The sequence below is a fragment of the Triticum aestivum genome, chromosome 5B (assembly GCF_018294505.1).
Source record: "Triticum aestivum cultivar Chinese Spring chromosome 5B, IWGSC CS RefSeq v2.1, whole genome shotgun sequence".
In the NCBI taxonomy this organism is placed as follows: Eukaryota; Viridiplantae; Streptophyta; class Magnoliopsida; order Poales; family Poaceae; genus Triticum; species Triticum aestivum.
In genome coordinates, this window is record NC_057807.1 from 560,240,501 (window position 1) to 560,258,693 (window position 18,193).

At 46.9% G+C, this 18,193-nt stretch overlaps 1 protein-coding gene and 1 pseudogene across 1 annotated transcript in view; both read left to right on the plus strand.

The window, feature by feature from the left end:
- LOC123113217 (histone-binding protein MSI1 homolog) overlaps positions 1–5,174 on the plus strand; it is a 7,542-nt gene extending 2,368 nt beyond the window's left edge. The window contains exons 2-6 of the mRNA XM_044534403.1: positions 2,198–2,524; positions 3,499–3,651; positions 4,257–4,381; positions 4,509–4,604; positions 4,699–5,174. Coding sequence (XP_044390338.1) covers positions 2,198–2,524; positions 3,499–3,651; positions 4,257–4,381; positions 4,509–4,604; positions 4,699–4,927 — 930 coding nt within the window. The 3' untranslated portion in view covers positions 4,928–5,174. The remainder of the gene's footprint in view (positions 1–2,197; positions 2,525–3,498; positions 3,652–4,256; positions 4,382–4,508; positions 4,605–4,698) is intronic.
- A 9,220-nt stretch (positions 5,175–14,394) lies between these two features.
- Positions 14,395–17,013, plus strand: LOC123113218 (ATP-dependent zinc metalloprotease FTSH 4, mitochondrial-like; annotated as a pseudogene).
- Positions 17,014–18,193: the final 1,180 nt, after the last annotated feature.

Below are 18,193 nucleotides of genomic sequence, written 5' to 3' on the forward strand. Positions count from 1 at the left end.
CTTGCCTAGCCCAGATATGATTCCCAACCAACCAGTAAAACCTTGATCTCCTCCACACCAGAATCCCGACCCTAGAATCCCAACCCCCTAGATCCAAACCCTAGAATCCCAATCCCCTACTTCCACATGCAGGAAGGACGAGCGAAAGAAGGACTGGAGATGTCTGTGGGAATAGAGGAGGAATTTCATGCGGAGGAGGTACAGATTCATGAGGATGAAGATATGAAGAATAAACACATTTTGGAGGAATTCGCGATTTGGAAGTGTAATGCGCCATTTCTATATGATATCATCATCACACGCGTTAGAGTGGCCATTGCTCACTGTGCAGTGGCTCCCTAGCCATGAACAGTCTGTCCAAAAAGTGTTGTTTGGCACACACGTGTCTGTAGGCAATCCCAGTTACCTCACAGTTGCCCAAGTCCATCTACCTCCTGAGGATGCCATGGCCAAATTGGACGATGACGATAGTCAGATTTGTTCAGAATCCAACAAGGTAGTAGTCTTCTCTCGTACTTGCTTATGATGCGATCTATGAACTAATGGAGTTCCTAGTTTGTGGCTGATTCACTAGGTTGAGTCATGGTTCCTTTGCTGATTATTTGGCAACAGTTTTCTCGGTGGTTGTGGTACTGATTTGAGATACTGTGAGAAGTTCTGGGCAATTTGTTTTATTGTGGCCCATCGGGCATTGCATGCCCAATATTGATTTTGTCACGGCCCGGCTGATTGCCGCGCAGGTTGTAGTCGTGGTTGGTAGGAGGACGAGGGCGAGGCCCTTGCCGGCCTATGGTTGGAGAAGGGGGTGAGGAGGGGCGCCGTGGCGCAGGAGCAAGGGAGGAAGGTTGTAGGATATTCTCTGCTTGCGTTTATTGATCCAAGGGCTGGCTAGGGCTGGCCCCACATGACAGATTTGAGATGAATTGTTCTGTCAGATTAGGGATCTGAACGTCTTACATTATGGGACGGAGGGAGTAGATTTTAGATTAATTTTTTGTGAACTTGTTTGGGTACTTTATCAGGTTGGGTGATTTTCGTGAAGAGTAGTGGGCTGTTGTGAGCACTACTGCATTTTTTACGGGTTTTATTGTTGGTCACCAATGCATACTGAGTTGGTTATTGTGTGCTATTGAGAAAACTTGGGATGTCTGATGATATCTTTAATACTTACTTAGCATTTTCACTTGTTCATGTAGATTTTTCTTGTTTTCCATGAATCTCTCATTTCTGTTCCCATACCTGGACACCAGTTGACCTACTGTCTGTTTTATGTTTGATCCCTTTGTTGAATATATATGGGGTTTGGTTAATTGCTTTGATCTATTGTGTTAGACTGTTGATTTAACTTCTTTTCATTGAAGTACCCTAGTAGATTAATGCCATGTCTATAATTATATTATGTACCTTAAGCCGAGTCATGGAGCTCAAAATTTGCTAGACGCATGTTTTTGTGATTGAGATGTTTGTGCTTTCTTGTCACGTGCCTGTTAATTTAACTACTTGTTTTGCTTACTAGTACGAGTCCTCAATTCATGCTGCTATGTAAAAGGCCATAACCAATTGATTTTGAATCATTCTAACAGTGGTGTTGCTTTGTTGGACCCATATAATAATAGCATCTTTCTGTGATATAGATGGAAGTTGGAATATAAACCCTTCTGTTGAATTCAGGTGTCCTTTTCGCATGTAACAATGTTTGGATGCGCCTTTGAGTTGTTGTCTATTTGATCAACAAACCAGTTATCGATTGTACTTGGACTGTAAGGATATGTGGCAATCCAGAACTCATTGGACAAATATAGTATTGATGATTTGTAAGTTTGGCCAGGCCTTCAAATATGACTTGCACTTGTGCCATTGTTAGAAAACAGATTAAGATAACCTGGGGTATATTTGTATACCTCTAGAACAATTGTTTTCGTGAAGAAACTTTTATTGCATATAGATAACATGCCATGTACTCCCTCCGTTCCTAAATACTTGTCTTTCTAGAGATTTCAACAAGTGACTACATACGACGCAAAATGAGTGAATCTACACTTTAAAATATGTCTACATACATCCGTATGTTGAGTCCATTTGAAATGCCTAGAAAGACAAGTATTTGGGAACGGAGGGAGTACCATTCTTGCTATTTATTTTGATTTTGATGGTGCAAAAAATCACATTTTGGAGGCATTTTGTCTGTCTTTTGTAGGTGCAAATAGTTCAACAGATAAATCATGATGGAGAAGTTAATCGGGCTCGATATATGCCCCAAAATTCATTTATTATTGCTACCAAGACAGTCAGTGCAGAAGTGTATGTCTTTGATTATAGCAAGCACCCATCAAAGCCTCCACTAGATGGTGCGTGCAATCCTGATTTACGGCTGAAGGGACACAACTCTGAAGGATATGGCCTGTCCTGGAGTATCTTTAAAGAGGGTCATTTGCTGAGTGGATCGGATGATGCTCAAATTTGCTTATGGGACATCACAGCAAATGGTAAAAATAAAACTCTCGACGCATACCAGATTTTTAAGGTATGGCTCATGATCCTTTTTCCATTTGAGTGCATTAACACATAGCTTTGTTTGTACCATTGGTTAAAGCTTTCCTCATGACATGCCATTCTGATAGCATGTTTCTCTGAATGTGTTTGTGTGCTAGTCATATCTGGTATTCATCCTTGGAGAAATAATATACATAACATATTCCTGATGGCCTTTTGTGAAGCTGGTATACATGAGGAAAAAGTCTATCTGCATCCTAATTACGACACTTATTTTACACCCTCCTAGTTGAAACCATTCACATTAGGTCTAACAGCAGCTTTCATGGGTAATTTTGGGTGATGCACCGTCCATGTCAGCAGGTTTTGCTGTGTTATCCTGAAGAATAGAATTATAGTCTGTATTTCACACTCAGACATGGCAGCTCTGGCAGTGTTATTATCTAAGACTGTCAATTCCTTCCTTTTGGTTCTCTAGCTGTTGGTACCACATGGCATGGTCCATAGTCAGTTAAGCATCATAAATCATAACAGTAGTACTGTTTAATGCTCAGTGTGTTGAATATGTGAACAAGTGAGATTACTGATCTTGGTATCTGTGCTGATTTTGTTTTGAAGTTTATCTTTGTAAGAAGCTGAGGTCAATTCTTGCTTGAACTTCTGCTTTGCAGAATGCAGGGCCATAAAAAAATCAGTGCTACACAGTAACAATACTCAATTGGAAACATATTGGTAGTGCACGGATAACTTCACCTTTTAGGAAAATAAGGGGGTCTGTTTTTCTTCCCGACCAAGCTGCCAATGAAAAAAGAACTCTTTTAGCACCATGTGTATTTTCAGTCAATTGACATGGTCCCCAGTTCATTGGACCAATAACTTTCCTAGTTATACTATAGCAAAAACATGGAAGTTTCACTTGTATGATTATTCAACTGATACTTTTCATATGACCAGCACATCTGTTAGTGGCTTAACACGATGTTTTTTTGGTTCTGTTCTGTTTAGTTTCATGATGGCGTTGTCGAAGATGTTGCTTGGCATTTGAGGCATGAATACTTATTCGGCTCAGTTGGTGATGATCATCATCTCCTAATTTGGGATATGCGTACTCCTGCACCTACCAAGCCTGTACAGTCTGTGGTGGCACACCAGGGCGAGGTAGGTTTCCTGGGGAGCCTCAAGTCTCTGTTTACTATTGTTTAGTACTATACTATTAGCATTATGTGACTCGAGAATACAATATCATGGTTAGATATCTTGTTAATTTGTTTATTGGTTCTTACCCCTGAAGCTGATGCAGCCAATGGTGGTTCAGGATACAAAACAGAGTGGCATATTTGTATAACGATAACATATGGGGTGTCAAACACGTTCATTGTTCTAGAATCTAGGTCCTCTCTTCAAGTATTGGTTGTAAACAAATTAGCCGAGGACATCCTAAATGATCTCATTTTTCCTGCTGTAGTGATCGCAGGAAAACTACATTGTATTTATCCGGCTGCACAAACTATTTCACTTGAAAACCTCAACTGCTGTATCCAGAAAAGAAAGATGGCATCTGGTAGCAATTTTATGAATACTCATATAGTCATATCATCACTCTAGTAGTTTCTACTCGTGCATGATTTCTATTCAGAGGCTGGGCACACCTTGCTTTCCCTATATTATTCTTCTGGAAGAGCCAATTGCCTTTGTTTCTGTTGTTTGTATAAAGAAATATGTTCTTACACTTTCCACTTTGTTTCCTTATGTCATATTTATAGGTGAATTGCCTGGCTTTCAATCCTTTCAATGAATGGGTTGTTGCAACTGGTTCAACCGACAAGACTGTCAAATTATTTGATCTTCGGAAGATTGATACTTCGCTGCACACTTTTGACTGTCACAAGTATGCTTCAGTTTGACCATCACTTTTCTGTTTGAAGTTCCATCCATCCTATTTTTAGCTTAGAAGGAAATGAGTATATGTTTGTGTTATTCATCGATCTTGAATCTGAATTTGATTGTGTAATCAGAGAGGAAGTATTTCAAGTTGGATGGAGCCCAAAGAATGAAACTATACTTGCATCTTGTTGCCTGGGAAGGAGACTGATGGTTTGGGATCTAAGCAGGTAAACAGCCGTCCAGCTTTCAGATGTTTTTCATTGTTCCTTTTTCGTTTCCTCACTTCCCTCTTGATGTGAATGATGTTTTTTGTGTCGACAGAATTGATCAGGAGCAAACACCGGAGGATGCGGAGGACGGCCCTCCTGAGCTCTTGTTCATTCATGGAGGCCACACAAGCAAAATCTCAGACTTCTCCTGGAACCCATGTGAGGACTGGGTGCTTGCAAGCGTTGCTGAAGACAACATCCTTCAGATATGGCAGATGGCGGAGAACATCTACCATGATGAGGATGATCTTCCCAGCGATGAGCCGGCAAAGGCCTCATGAAACCCTTAATGGTAGGCAAGATAATACCCTAGGTTTGTCGATTTTAGGTAACCTTGTGTGATTGAACATGTTGTCTTGGTTGGATTTGTATGTGCGTTGTACTCGGCACTTCCAGCATAGTACATACCAATTAGACTACCTGTCGGTTGTAGCTGATGCATTTACCTGTTTCACCATATCGTGAGTCCTGGGGATTATTATACCTTTAGATGTCTAATCAAGGCTGCAAGATATCTCTTTTGAAAAATGATTTTTGAATTGCAGATATTCCCTTTTTGTTGCAAAACGGGGCAGGGTAGTGTTACTTTCAGAACAACCCGCACCGAGTCTGTGTAGAGATGCAGGCCAAACGCGTTGATGTTTGTTCATGCCCAAGCGTGCACATTTTCCTTTTGCCTTGTGACCTCACGAGCACAACCATTATATCATCAGGGGCTGTGGCACAGTGCGTTGGTTGACGCGCCAACCATTCATCTGTTGAGGATAGCCCTGCAATGCACAGTGCAGTCGTTGACCGCATGCGTGTCTCTGTCTCGTATCCATCTTGTCATTCTCAACGACAGTTGTGGATACATCTCATACCATCAACCTCCCTATACTGTCGTACGGAGTAGCAGTAGAGCAGATATGTAATATAACTCAACTGTCGTGCTTCTTCTCTTTCTATCCTAGATGGATAGATGGTTCTATGAGGCCAATACCTATCATGGAGCAAGGATGTTCCACTACATTTCATTTTACCAGCATTTTAATCCAAATGTGAATACTTTGCGCAATGCGTATCATCCGTGTTAGGTGCATGCTCCGTTCGCTTTAATTTTCGTAACAGAATTCTCACGATAACCACACTTTACTGAATATTTGTTAATACCAAGTCGCCACACACCGGCAAAAAAAAAAGAGAAGGAAAAAAGAACAAACATGCCTTACAAATGCCGATTGTCCGAAAGAGCGTAAATTGACAAGATTGTGGACACGTTAGGCATGGGTAAAGTATACTCCTCGCCGGCCGGTTTAGCTTTCCCGGCTGGGCGCTTTATGTAGCATGGGTGACAATGCCCTTAATTAACTGTGTTAATTAAGTCTTAACAATCTTAGCTTAACGTCTGATACCTTTTCACAAAAATGATATTCAGTTGCACGTGTGCGCCGTCTGTCTGCTGTTGTTTGTTTTGCGTGTGTGTGTGTGTACGTGTTGACGAGCCGAGGAAAGCTCGGAGGAAGGGCGACATATCCGATTCCGGGGAGAGATCTCCATGTCCGAGCTAGCTAGGTCGCCGTGACAAGAATATCTAGACGTGATTATTTGTTTCGACTAGCCTTGCTGATTAGTGGGTAGTGGCAACCAATCATGTGGATGGATCATAATCAATAAACACTAGTTGCATCTTATATCTGTAAAACTCCTGCTTTTGGAACTCAAGCATGTACGCCAAGATTCTATAACCCGTCCAATCGAATATGGTTTATGTGATCACAAGGGTATAATCAGTTGTTATTACATAGTCTCCTAGCTAAATAAATTATTTCCTAACCGCAAAACCTACATTAAGAGAGAGGATGACCTCTTTGTGGATGTTTCCTGCATCAACACCACGGCGTTTTGCCTTTCCGCCATGGTCAGGGTGCGAGGGACCGACATGCTCTTCAAGATCACCTCCGTCTACGGTCCCTCAGACTCCTCTTGCAAAGATGCTTTCTTTGCCGAGCTGCTGGCAGAGAAACCACCGACCGGGGTGGCCTGGCTTGCCTCAGGCGACTTCAACCAAATTTATAGGGCGCGAGATAAAAATAAGAGAAATGTGAACCGCGGCAGGATCAACCGTTTCAGGGCAACGCTCCACAGTTGTGAACTCAAAGAGATCCACCTTCAAAACCGGAGATTCACTTGGAGCAATGAGAGGGCAAATCCAACCTTATGCAAGCTTGACTCTTTTTTCTGCAACGCCGAGTGGGACACAACTTTCAACACTCATGTCCTTAATGCGCTTTCCTCCTCTCTCTCCGACCATTGTCCGCTTCTTCTTGCTGATGACAAGGGACCAAGAAGGCCTCGAGTGTTTAAATTTGAAAACTTCTGGGCATCCATGCCCGGATTCAACGAGGTGGTTCAAAATGCGTGGAACGAGAGGGTTGACCACACTGAGCCATACCTCATTCTTTACCACAAGCTCAAGAAGACGGCTCTCCGCCTCTCTGAATGGAGTAGAGGTCTTTTCTCCAAGGCTAAAATTCACCACCAGGCCGCGCTCTTGGTGATATTTCGCCTCGACATCGCCCAAGAGGATAGGCTCCTCTCCACCGAAGAAATTGAGCTCCGGGCCAAGCTCAAGAGAAGGGTCATCGCCTTGGCGGCGCTCGAAAGATCGCGCAAGAAGCAATGTGCGAGAATTGCCAACCTTAGAGATGGGAATGCTAATACAAAATTCTTCCATCGCCGAGTCAATGCAAGGCGGAGAAAAAAATCATATCCATAGAATAAAAAATGAGCATGGTTGGGTCACCGAGCACGACGCCAAGGAAAAGATAATCCATGACCATTTTTCCAATGTCATGAAGAGAGGCCCCCGATGCCACAAAGATTTCAATTGGGATGAGCTAAATTTGGAGCCTCTTGACTTGCATGACCTTGGCTCCCCAATGGCCGAGAGTGAGGTCCTGGATGCGATCAACGACATGCCAAGTGACAAGGCGCCGGGGCCAGATGGGTTCACGGGCCTCTTCTTTAAGAGGTGTTGGGACATCATTAAGCCTGATCTCATGAGGGTGATCACACATTTTGACTGCCTACACACCTCAAACCTCCAGTGGCTCAACTCCGCAAATGTGGTGCTCTTGCCCAAGAAGGAAGGGGCGGAGGGGATCGCCGACTATAGACCCATCAGCCTCATCCACGCGATCGCAAAGATTATTGCGAAGGTGCTATCCATGAGACTAGGCCCACACATGAAAAATCTCGTCTCTAATGCCCAAAGCGCCTTCATCAAAACAAGAAGCATTCACGACAATTACTTGTATGTCCGCAACCTTGCCGACGCCTACACAAGAGGAAGACCCCATCCCTCCTCTTCAAGCTCGACATTCGCAAGGCCTTTGACTCCGTGAAGTGGGAGTACTTGCTTGATCTCCTCCAGCGGCGAGGATTCCCAAGTAAATTCAGGGATTGGATCGCGGCCCTCCTTAGCTCTTCATCCTCGAGGATCATCCTGAATGGTATTGCCGGCTGTCCAATAAAGCATGGGAAGGGGCTTCGGCAGGGAGACCCTATTTCCCCGCTTCTCTTTGTCATCGCCATCGACCCGCTACAAAAAATCCTTGATGTGGCAACAAAGAAGGGGCTCCTCCATAAAATCCGGGGAAGGGGGGCCATGATGAGGACCTCTCTCTACGCGGACGACGCGGCCGTCTTCCTGGCACCGATCAAGCAGGATGTTGACAACTTTGCTAGCATTTTGAGGGGATTTGGGGATGTCACAGGTCTTTGCACCAACTTCCAAAAGAGCTCGGTGGTGCCCATTCGTTGCAACCACCTCGATTTGCATTCCCTAACTCAAAGCTTGCCGGCTGCGCGGGCGTCTTTTCCTTTGCGATACTTGGGTCTCCCCCTCTCCGTGTGGAAGCTGAAATTAGTGGACTTCCAATTCCTCGTGGATAAAGTGGCAAGCAAGTTGCCAACGTATGATGGCCGAAACATCACCACCATCGGGCGAACGACCCTAGTCAAGTCCGTGATCACTTCCCAAGTGGTCTACCCCGCCACCCCTTTGGTCATACCGCCAACCATCCTCCACAACGTGAACAAGCTTGAACGAGCCTTCCTATGGTCCGGCTCAGAAAAGACATCGAGGGCCAAATGCAAAGTGAACTGGGAGACAGTTTGTCGGCCTCTTTCGTACGGAGGCTTGGGGTCCTGAACACCTCCAAGTTTACGAGGGCTCTCCGGTTACGATGGCCGTGGTACGAATGGAAAGAGCCCAACAAGATGTGGGTGGGGATGGGAAACCCATGTGATGCGGAGGACCTCAACTTTTTCTATGCCTCAACCACCATCACCGTTGGTAACGGAGCGAGGACACCCTTTTGGGACTCTCCTTGGCTTCTTGGGCGTTCGCCAAAAGACATTGCCCCTCTCATCTTCAAAGCCTCCAAGAGAAAAAGTTGGAAGGTCAGGGAGGCCCTCAAGCACAACGCGTGGATCCTCAAGATCAAAACCCCCACCAACGTAACCGCCGAGCACATCACACAGTTCTTCACTCTTTGGATGCTTCTTAATGAGGTCCACCTTGACGAGCTCACCGAGGATGAAATCATTTGGAAGCATACGAGCAATGGAAAGTACTCGGCGACTTCCGCATACAGAGCGCAATTTCTAGGGATGGTCTTGTCGCCCATGGACAGGATGGTTTGGAAGGTTTGGGCGCCTCCAAAAGTAATTTTTTTTGCTTGGCTAGCTCTTCAAGATAGAATCTGGACGGCGGATAGATTGGCAAAGCGAGGATGGCCAAATTGTGATGTTTGCCCTCTCTGCAAGAGAGTGCAAGAGTGTGGGCCCCATCTCTTCTACAAGTGCCGCTACACCCGGTGCCTTTGGTCTCTGGTCATTGGGAAATTCCCCATGCTCGGGCTCGACACTTCCGCTTGGCCCTTGTTTGAAACCGTTCAACACTGGTAGGCAAGCACTTGCGTCGAAGGAATGCCAGATCGTCAAGCCAAGGCCTCCATCACCATGCTAGTCTCATGGACAATTTGGAACGAGCGGAACGCAAGAGTTTTTAAGCATAAGAGTGCCCCACCACCAACCTTGCTTTCGTCCATCTCTACCGAGGCAAACCTTTGGGTCATCGCCGGAGCTAAGAAATTAGGGTCTTTTATCGCACGCGAGAAATCCGCATGTGGTGTATTTCGGTGGCGTGTAACAAACTCTATTCTCTCTTATTTAATGGATGAGGCAAAGCTTTTGCCTCCGTTTCAAAAAAAAAAACATTAAGAGAGAGGACGCGACTGGTGCAACTGTCAGAAACGACAAGGCTAGGTATAGACCTGGAGAGGGGATAAATGTTCCCTTTTTTTGAAGATCAAAGCCCCCCCACCTAAATCATTTTCTCTTTTTCATTGATTTTCAAAGGAGTATGAGAGACAGGGGAAGTTAGGATAAATGTTAATTTGGCACGAATGTAATAGCACAAATTAGATGGTTCATGCCATTCGAATACTATTTGTTTGTAAACACAAAATAATTTTATAAAACATGTAAGCAAATTTCCTTACTTAGCATACAAAAAAGTTTAGATAGATAGGTAAGGGCATTTCTATCACGTTCCTCTTGCTCGATCTACTCAAATCATGGCGATACACAAGGGATTCAAGGCTAGGGTTTGAGAGCAGAAAGGAATCGGGGTAGGAGAAGAGGATACAGGAGGCAGAAGGGAGAGAGAGAGTTCGTGGAGGGGATTCTGCCTATTACATTTTTTTTGAGACAATTCTGCCTAGTACATGTCCGTGCCCCGCCACACTGGGCTTGCACCTACTTATTGACTCACCCGCCCAGCTCCCAAGTTGCTGGGTCGAACAACCGGTTGGCCCTCTTAGCTCTCTTGGGCCTGGTCTTCTCACCATCTGGTAGTGGGCCTTGATGTCCAGACGCGGGAGTAGTGGGGATCGTGACATTCCCCTGGTCTTCAAAAATGGCTTGTCCCCAAGCCGCAGCGCCCGGGAATCGACTTCGGAGCTTGAAGAAATCTTCCCAAGATGCCGAAGCCTCCGGCTGGGACGACCACTTGATCAGTACCTAAGGGATCTGGGCCTGACCTTCCGTGGCAATCCGATGAGCGAGCACACTCTCGGGAAAATCCGGCGCTGCGTGTGCCATTGGGGGCTCCGGAAGCACAGAAACCACATCCGTGTTCGGTGGCAGAGCTCCACGTAACAAGGATACGTGAAACACCGGATGCACTCGGCTGCCTTCTGGAAGTTGCACACGATACGCCACCGCACCAATTCGCGCCGTCACCTGAAAAGGCCCAAAGTATCTGAAAGACAACTTGTGATCAATACGTGGCGCTACGAAAAATAACTATAGCTACTGACGGAAAACAGTCCATGGGTGGATACTGGATGAGAAAACCATAGCTACTGACGGAGAATAATTTCTTATTAAATCAGTACATTACCAAAAATTCTTGGCCAGCACATTACCTCTCTAATTTCGAATTTTGAGTAAATAGCAAAAAACTACCACATTACGGGTTAGGGTTACATAATACGACCACTTTTTTAATTTCTCAAAATGCTATCAATATTTTGGTTGGCTGTTCCAAAAAAAAAAACAAATTGTTGTGCGATTAAACTTTAAATCATTTTATAACAGTTCGGGTCCACTCACCAGTTTGACTGTTAGATTGACCGTTGACAGGTTATGACAAGTGGGGCTCCAATATTTTTTGAAATGCAACCGGGTCCCTACAGAATTTTTAAAAGTGATCGGGTCCTTGTAAAATAAAACAAAAGGCAATCATGTCCACACCGCGCGAGCTCGTCACCGAAGCCGAAGAAGGGCACCTGTGGGCATTGGCCGACCTTCAACGTTGCGCTGGAGCATGGAGGCGGCGGCCATGCTGCTCGGGGACGGCGCGGGATGACCTGCACAGAGGCGGCGCCCGTGAGGCTCGAGGACCATGCGGGACGACATGAACAAGCAGGTAGATGGAGTATGGCACGATGTCGGATTCCGCACCTTGGACGAGTTGCTGTTTTTCGAGGAGGCGAAGGGAAGGGTCGATCCGTGCACGCCGTGTTGTATAGTCCCTGCAGCAGTGGTCACCGGAGCCGCAACGGCAGCACACATCACGGCGACGCAGTGGCCGACTGCTGAGCACAAGCAGCAACGGTAGCGCACATCACGGAACCACAATGGCCGGCAGTAGAGCACACCCCGGGTTGTAACCGCGTCGTCTCTGCTGCCTTGCTCTGGCGAAGAAGCTTGAGGGCGTTAGTGCGGTGGAGGAGTGCGGGGTGGCGGCGGGAAAGGGAGATGCTCCGTAGCGGCGGCTCCTGCATGCAGCAGGACGACGCCGAGGCGGGAGAGGTGCTCCGGGACGACGGTGGGATGACATCACCAGAGAAAACCGACGAGGTCGATGCACGACCCGCGGCCGGCGGGGAAGGCGCCCTCGAGCTCCGGCTCGGAAGAGCTCTGCCTCGAGGAAGGTCATGGATGGGAAGGGGCAGCGTTCAACTTTTCTATTTTTTAGAAATTTTTTATTTTCTTAGGAGATGTCACTAATAGGTGGGCCTGGCTAGTCAACTATCACGGTGTTAACGGTTAGTGTTTATGAGTGGGCCCCAGCTGTCATAAAACGGTTTAAAGTTTAATCACATAACAATTTGGGTTTTTGCAACAGCCAACCAAAATAGTGATAGCATTTTGAGAAATTAAAACAAGTGATAGCATTTTGCTATTTACTCGGAATTTTGAGTGGGGCAACAAGGAAAGAAAATGACGTGGTCTCATGGAATTCGATGACCATGCTGAAATACATGAGAAATTTGAGCCAGCATCACATCTTAAGATTGATGACTCATAGTCAAATTTCTTAGACCCCTATCTAATTCAAGAAAATAAATTCAAGAAAATGCGTGCATCAGTGTCAAGTGTAACACTTGAACCCCTAGCTAATTCGACCACAAAGAAGGCAACCATCTGAACTACGCTTAGTTCGTGTCATTTTGTTGAATATGTCTGATTGAAATGATTGGGTAAGATTCCACATACTGTTCCCACGACGTGCGTTGTTCGGACATGCTCAGTTCCATAACCTTGCAAGGATGATAAACCTGCACGCTAACGACGCAGATTAGTATCAAGATATAAACTGACTTTGCGTGTTAAATTTTTAGTTAGTATCAAATGACGAGCCCAAAAATTGTCAAAGATATTTGTTAGCAAGCAGAATAATAACTTTGCCCGGGTTACTACAGGGCAGTTTTGCAAAATGGTCAGCCTTTTTTTGCGAAATGGTCAGCCTACCTCTTATTTGTAGGCCCAACAACTATGAATGATTAAGTAGTGCAGATACATGTGTCAAATTGGAGCTTTTATGCCATTTCTTTCCTTGACAAGAAAAACACTTCTCCTCCCATCGGCGCCGCCGCCAGTTTGCCACATCTTCGATGGCCTCTAGGCTGTGGAGGTGTGGAGGATCTCGGCCCCACGCCAGCGGGAGGGACCCTGTTCTCGTTCTTGTTAGGTTCAGCGTTTTGGTTGGGACTGTGTGGCGGCGGCGACATCCCTTAGTAGGAATAATGTTTCCCACGTTCTACCCCGTCCCGATAGTGCTTCTATCATCGTTGGAGGGCGTGTCGAGGTTTCTCCGTCGGATCTCGCGGGATTCGGTCGACGCTGTTCTTCGATGGATTTGTTTGGATTCGGTTTTCGTTCGTCTTCATTTGGATGTTTAAAGTCTGATTCTTCTGATCTACAACTTTCTTCATCGGTGACAGTTGCTACTCTGGTGCATTAGTCCTATGGGACCTTAGCACAATGGCTCATCGACTGTCTACAATAGCAAGGTTTGCCCGGCTTCGACGACGGCAGTGTGCCTTCGGCTTGCTCCAGTACTTGTAGTCGTCTCCGTAGACATGGTTGTACTTTTTATTACCTCTGTTGTTTTTTGTACTGCCATGATTGAAAATGAATAGATTGACAGTGTCAAAAAAGAATTGGTGCTCTTATTTAAGTCAAAACGAAGAGTATGAAATTTGACGAAGAAACTCAAATGTGTATTTTGAAGGGCAAAAATACTTTGCCCTGCCTTATGTCGCTGGAAGGTGGGTCCGGGCACATACAGAAGTTCTAAGAGAAAAAAAAATTGCATTGCTAGCGTGGCGATGTGCGGCGCCGCTCCGTACTCCCGCCGGCGAAGAGCGCGGGATAGCCTGGGCGATCCGCTCGGCAAGGAGCGGTGGAGCGCCGTTGCCGTGCGACGGCTCCCATCGGCGCCGTGCTGGGCCAGGTCACGGCAACGGGAGCACCCAGATCGGGCCATCAGCGTCGATTTGGGGGAGGCGGCGGCGGCGTGGTGGCGGAGCCAAAGCAAAGCGTGGCCGAACCTGAGTGGTTTCGCCGCGGGTGAGAAGTCCCACATCGTCTCCAATCAGACCTCTAGCTGACTGTGTGATCTGGTGCTGGTAGTTCTTGGCTTCGGATTTCTCTCCGTGTCGACGCCGGCGCGGCCGTCCAAGCTCTCCATGTCCTACTCGGATTAGAGTACTGCCCTTGGACTCTGATACGAGGTCAGCAAGCCGTTGTCGTGCGGGTGCAGGTGTTTGTTGCAGAGTCGGACGAGAGATTCAGTGGCGTGGCGCGCAGTTAAATCTTGGTCGTGTGTGTGTATATATATATATATATATATATATATATATATATATATATATATATATATATATATATATATATATATATATATATATTGGGGCGAACTAGCTAGGGATTTGAGGAGCAACTACAACTACTAGAAACCTGGTTTCGAGCGATTCGTTTGTAGGGCTCAAATAATAAGGTTTCGAGCAACCATGGCCTGCTGTCGCCTCGCCCACCCCAAGGCCCTTTCCTTCTTTATATGTGTGTTCATCGATCCCAGCTTGCGTTACTTTGGTTGCTCTGTTCTGTTCGATCAATCTTGGGGTTGATGAGCCTGTTGTATAGTTGTATATAAAAGGAACGATTGTTGTTCTTTCTGTAGTTGATTGATGCAACATCGGTGCTGAAACCCCGCAACTGATGCAAAGCACTGTCGGCTTGAGTTTCAGATTGATGCCGGACACCTTTGGTTTACTAGCGTTTTGGATTGGGCTTCAATGCCATGCCGCTTTACGGACTGCCAAATTGCTAGCCCTGCACAAATAACACCCTGTTCTGCAAGACTGAATCCGTGCGCGTGTTTGTGTCACAGGCTGCCGCGACGCACCGACCGGCGAACACGGTTAAAAGGGAGGAAAGCGCGGCTCCTTTCGGAGCCCCTGCTGCTGCGGATGCAACCACTACAGGTGCAACCCCTACAAATATATGCTTGAAATATTTATGTGGTGGTCACTGGCAAGTGGCAACTAGTGCCGGACTTGATTTCCTGTTTTTCAATTAGGCAGTTGTCACTCACTCTTTCATAAGTTTCTTTCTGTATACATAGGTGGCGGTATGCTTACAAATCGACAGGATTTGCGCCCATCAGGATTTGCTGCCAAACTTAGGAAGCAGCTTGCACGTACCTTCTTGGCTTGTGGCTTTGATGGTTCGAAAAAAGAGGTGAAGGATTCTACTAGCACAACAAAGTTCAGTGATGTCAAGGGAGTGGATGACGCGAAAGCCGAACTCGAGGACATAGTACTATGTCTGCGGGAGCCCAAGCGTTTCGCACACCTCGGCGGCAAGCTTCCAAGAGGTGTCCTGCTAGTCGGCGGGCCTGGCGTGGGGAAGACAATGCTGGCAAGGGCGATGGCCGGGGAAGCCGGCGTCCCGTTCTTCACGTGCAGAGGCAGCAAATTCGAGGAGAATCATGTGGGTGCTGGGGCTAAAAGGGTGAGGGAGCTCTTCACTACTGCAAAGAAGCGATCTCCTTGCATAGTGTTCATCGATGAGATTGATGCCATTGCTGGGAGCAGGAGCTCACAAGATTCAAAGCGCATAGACACACCGTTAATCAGCTGCTCGTCGAGCTAGATGGCTTGGAGCAGAATGACGGGATGATTGTGGTCGCTGCAACCAACAACCTCGATTCACTAGATCAAGCCCTTGTTAGGTCTGGGCGTTTCGACCGTCACATTCAGATTCATTATCCAAATGTTGAGGGCCGACGACAGATCCTCGAGGCTCATATGTCAAAGGTTTGCACTCCACATCCTTGAAAATATTATGAGGCGTCGTCTTGGCAGCCTCTGATGAGAAACCTCTTTCTCCATGAAATTTTCGATGCAGGTGTTGAAAGCCCAGGACGTGGATCTTCTGACCATCGCGAAGAGGACATCTGGGCTCTCAGGAGCGAACCTGGCAAACCTGGTGAACGACGCCGTTCTCAAGGCTGCCAAGGACGGGGCAGAAGCTGTTGCGACGCATCACCTGGAGTATGCCACGGACAGGATTCTAGTGGGCGGTGAGCGCAGATCGGTGGCGATGCCTGATAACTGCAAGAGGATGACCACGTACCATGAGGCAGGGCACGCCATCGTTGCTATCCACACGGATGGCGCTGATCCCGTCCACAAGGCTACCATTGTTCCCAGGGGTGATTTTCTCGGCATGGTGTGGCAGCTGCCGGAGGAGGCCGATGAGTTTATATATTCAAAGAAGAAGATGCTCGCAGGACTAGATGTTCTCATGGGAGGCCGGGCGGCTGAGGAGGTTATCTTTGGTGAGAGCGAGGTGAGCTCCCTTGCCCTGACTGACATGGGCGAGGCGACCCAGCTGGCGACGGACATGGTTGCCAGGTATGGCATGAGCAAGCAGGTCGGCCCTGTCTCCTACGACAACAACGACGGCAGTTGGAACGCCAAGACCATGAGCTGGAACTCGACAACCATGGTGGACCAGGAGGTGAAAGAGTTGTTGAGCAAGGCTTACAAGAACGCAAAGACGATCCTCGCGGCGAACAAGCGGGAGCTCCATGCGCTCGCTGTCGCCCTCCTGGAGCACGAGACCCTAACCGGAGACCAGATCACGGCGCTCCTGAATGAAACTCTCGCCAAAGACCAGACCGTGAAACCGGCATCCGCTGGCCGCAAGAGGACGAAGAAGAAGTAAATGAATGGTCTACTCGGCAGAATCAGGAAACACGGCCTTCTTCATCCTAACAGTTGAGACTCAAGACAAACAGTTTTGTCTTAGCAAGGATTTTTCTTCTTTTTTGGGTCATTATTTGTTGCATATAACATAAATGTGAAGATTTATTTCTCTGGATTTCTCTGGCCTTTTCTCCTTTCCTACTACAGATTTCGTGATGTGTTTTGGCATATTATTGTTTTTCAAACCAGTATTTCTTTTGGTGGGAACCCTCCTGATTAAAACTGTTTTGAAACACAAACCACATCTTTCAAAATCTTGCAAACATCCCCCAACCAGTCCAAATCGGTTAAGTGAACTGGTTGCCCAACTTTAAGATCTCAGTGTGTAATATACACCCTCTGTTCCAAAATACTTCAAGTTCTAAGTAAGTTCTAAGTCAAATTCCATAAGGTTTGACCAACTTTATGGAAAATGATTCTAAAAAAAAAACTTTATGGAAAAATTGGTGGGTGCCTAGCCGTTGGATTTCAATTGTCCCACGTCTGGAGCAAAATCGGCTTACACTCAATTTCTTTTCTACAGGAACCTTACATATAATCAGTCCCAATTCCTTTCTTTAGGGAAAAACTTCATGACTAGCTTTATTATAATTTGATGAAAAGAGACACATCGTCCACAATTAAGGCCATTACATAATTTACAGGCAGATTCTCCATCCATGCACTCGGAGGATGAATCCTTGCCAACTTAGCAAGCTCACGACCCGCACGATTAGCATCTCACACACAATGTTCAGAGGTGATAGAGTGAATTGCAAAAAACATCGACACTTCAGGCAAGGTTTGTAGGAACCACACATTTACGGAATTGTGCCCAAAACCACTAATTTTTTCTCTAATTTTTTGCAAAAAACACTAGTTGGCGGCTTTGGTCGATTTGATGACGATTATGACAGATGGGCCCCGTTTATGCCGACGTGGCCTAACGGTTCGCAGGCAACTCCGTTAGACAGAGGATTTTACACCGACACCCTTTTTAGAAAAATTAAAAAGCAATCAAGCCCCTGCCCTCCTCGTCTCTCCTCTCCGGAGGCGGAGGCGGACATACCATGGGCACCGGCGGGCCGGCGCCCCCGTCGCCGCCGCCGTTTCTTCAGTTCCACCGGTCCGGTGGGGGACGCCGGCTGACACTCCCTCCAGTGGACGCCCGCGGCCGGTAGGAGCAGCGCACGAGAGGCTCGGTGAGGCCCGGTGCAGCAGGTCAGCACACGCGAGGACGGACCCTCTCAGCGAGGTGGCGGCCACCGGTGAGCGCGGCGGTTGGGCGGCGGCGGCGTCGGGATCGGGCGGGCCGACCTGGCATCTTGGCTGTTCGCCATGCAGGACATCTTGGAGGCGGCCATGTTGGAGGATTTGAGGAGGTTGCTGGAACGGTGCAGCCGTGCAGGAGCTCCTCTACTCATGCGTGCCTCGCCTTGGACCTGCTCGAGTAGT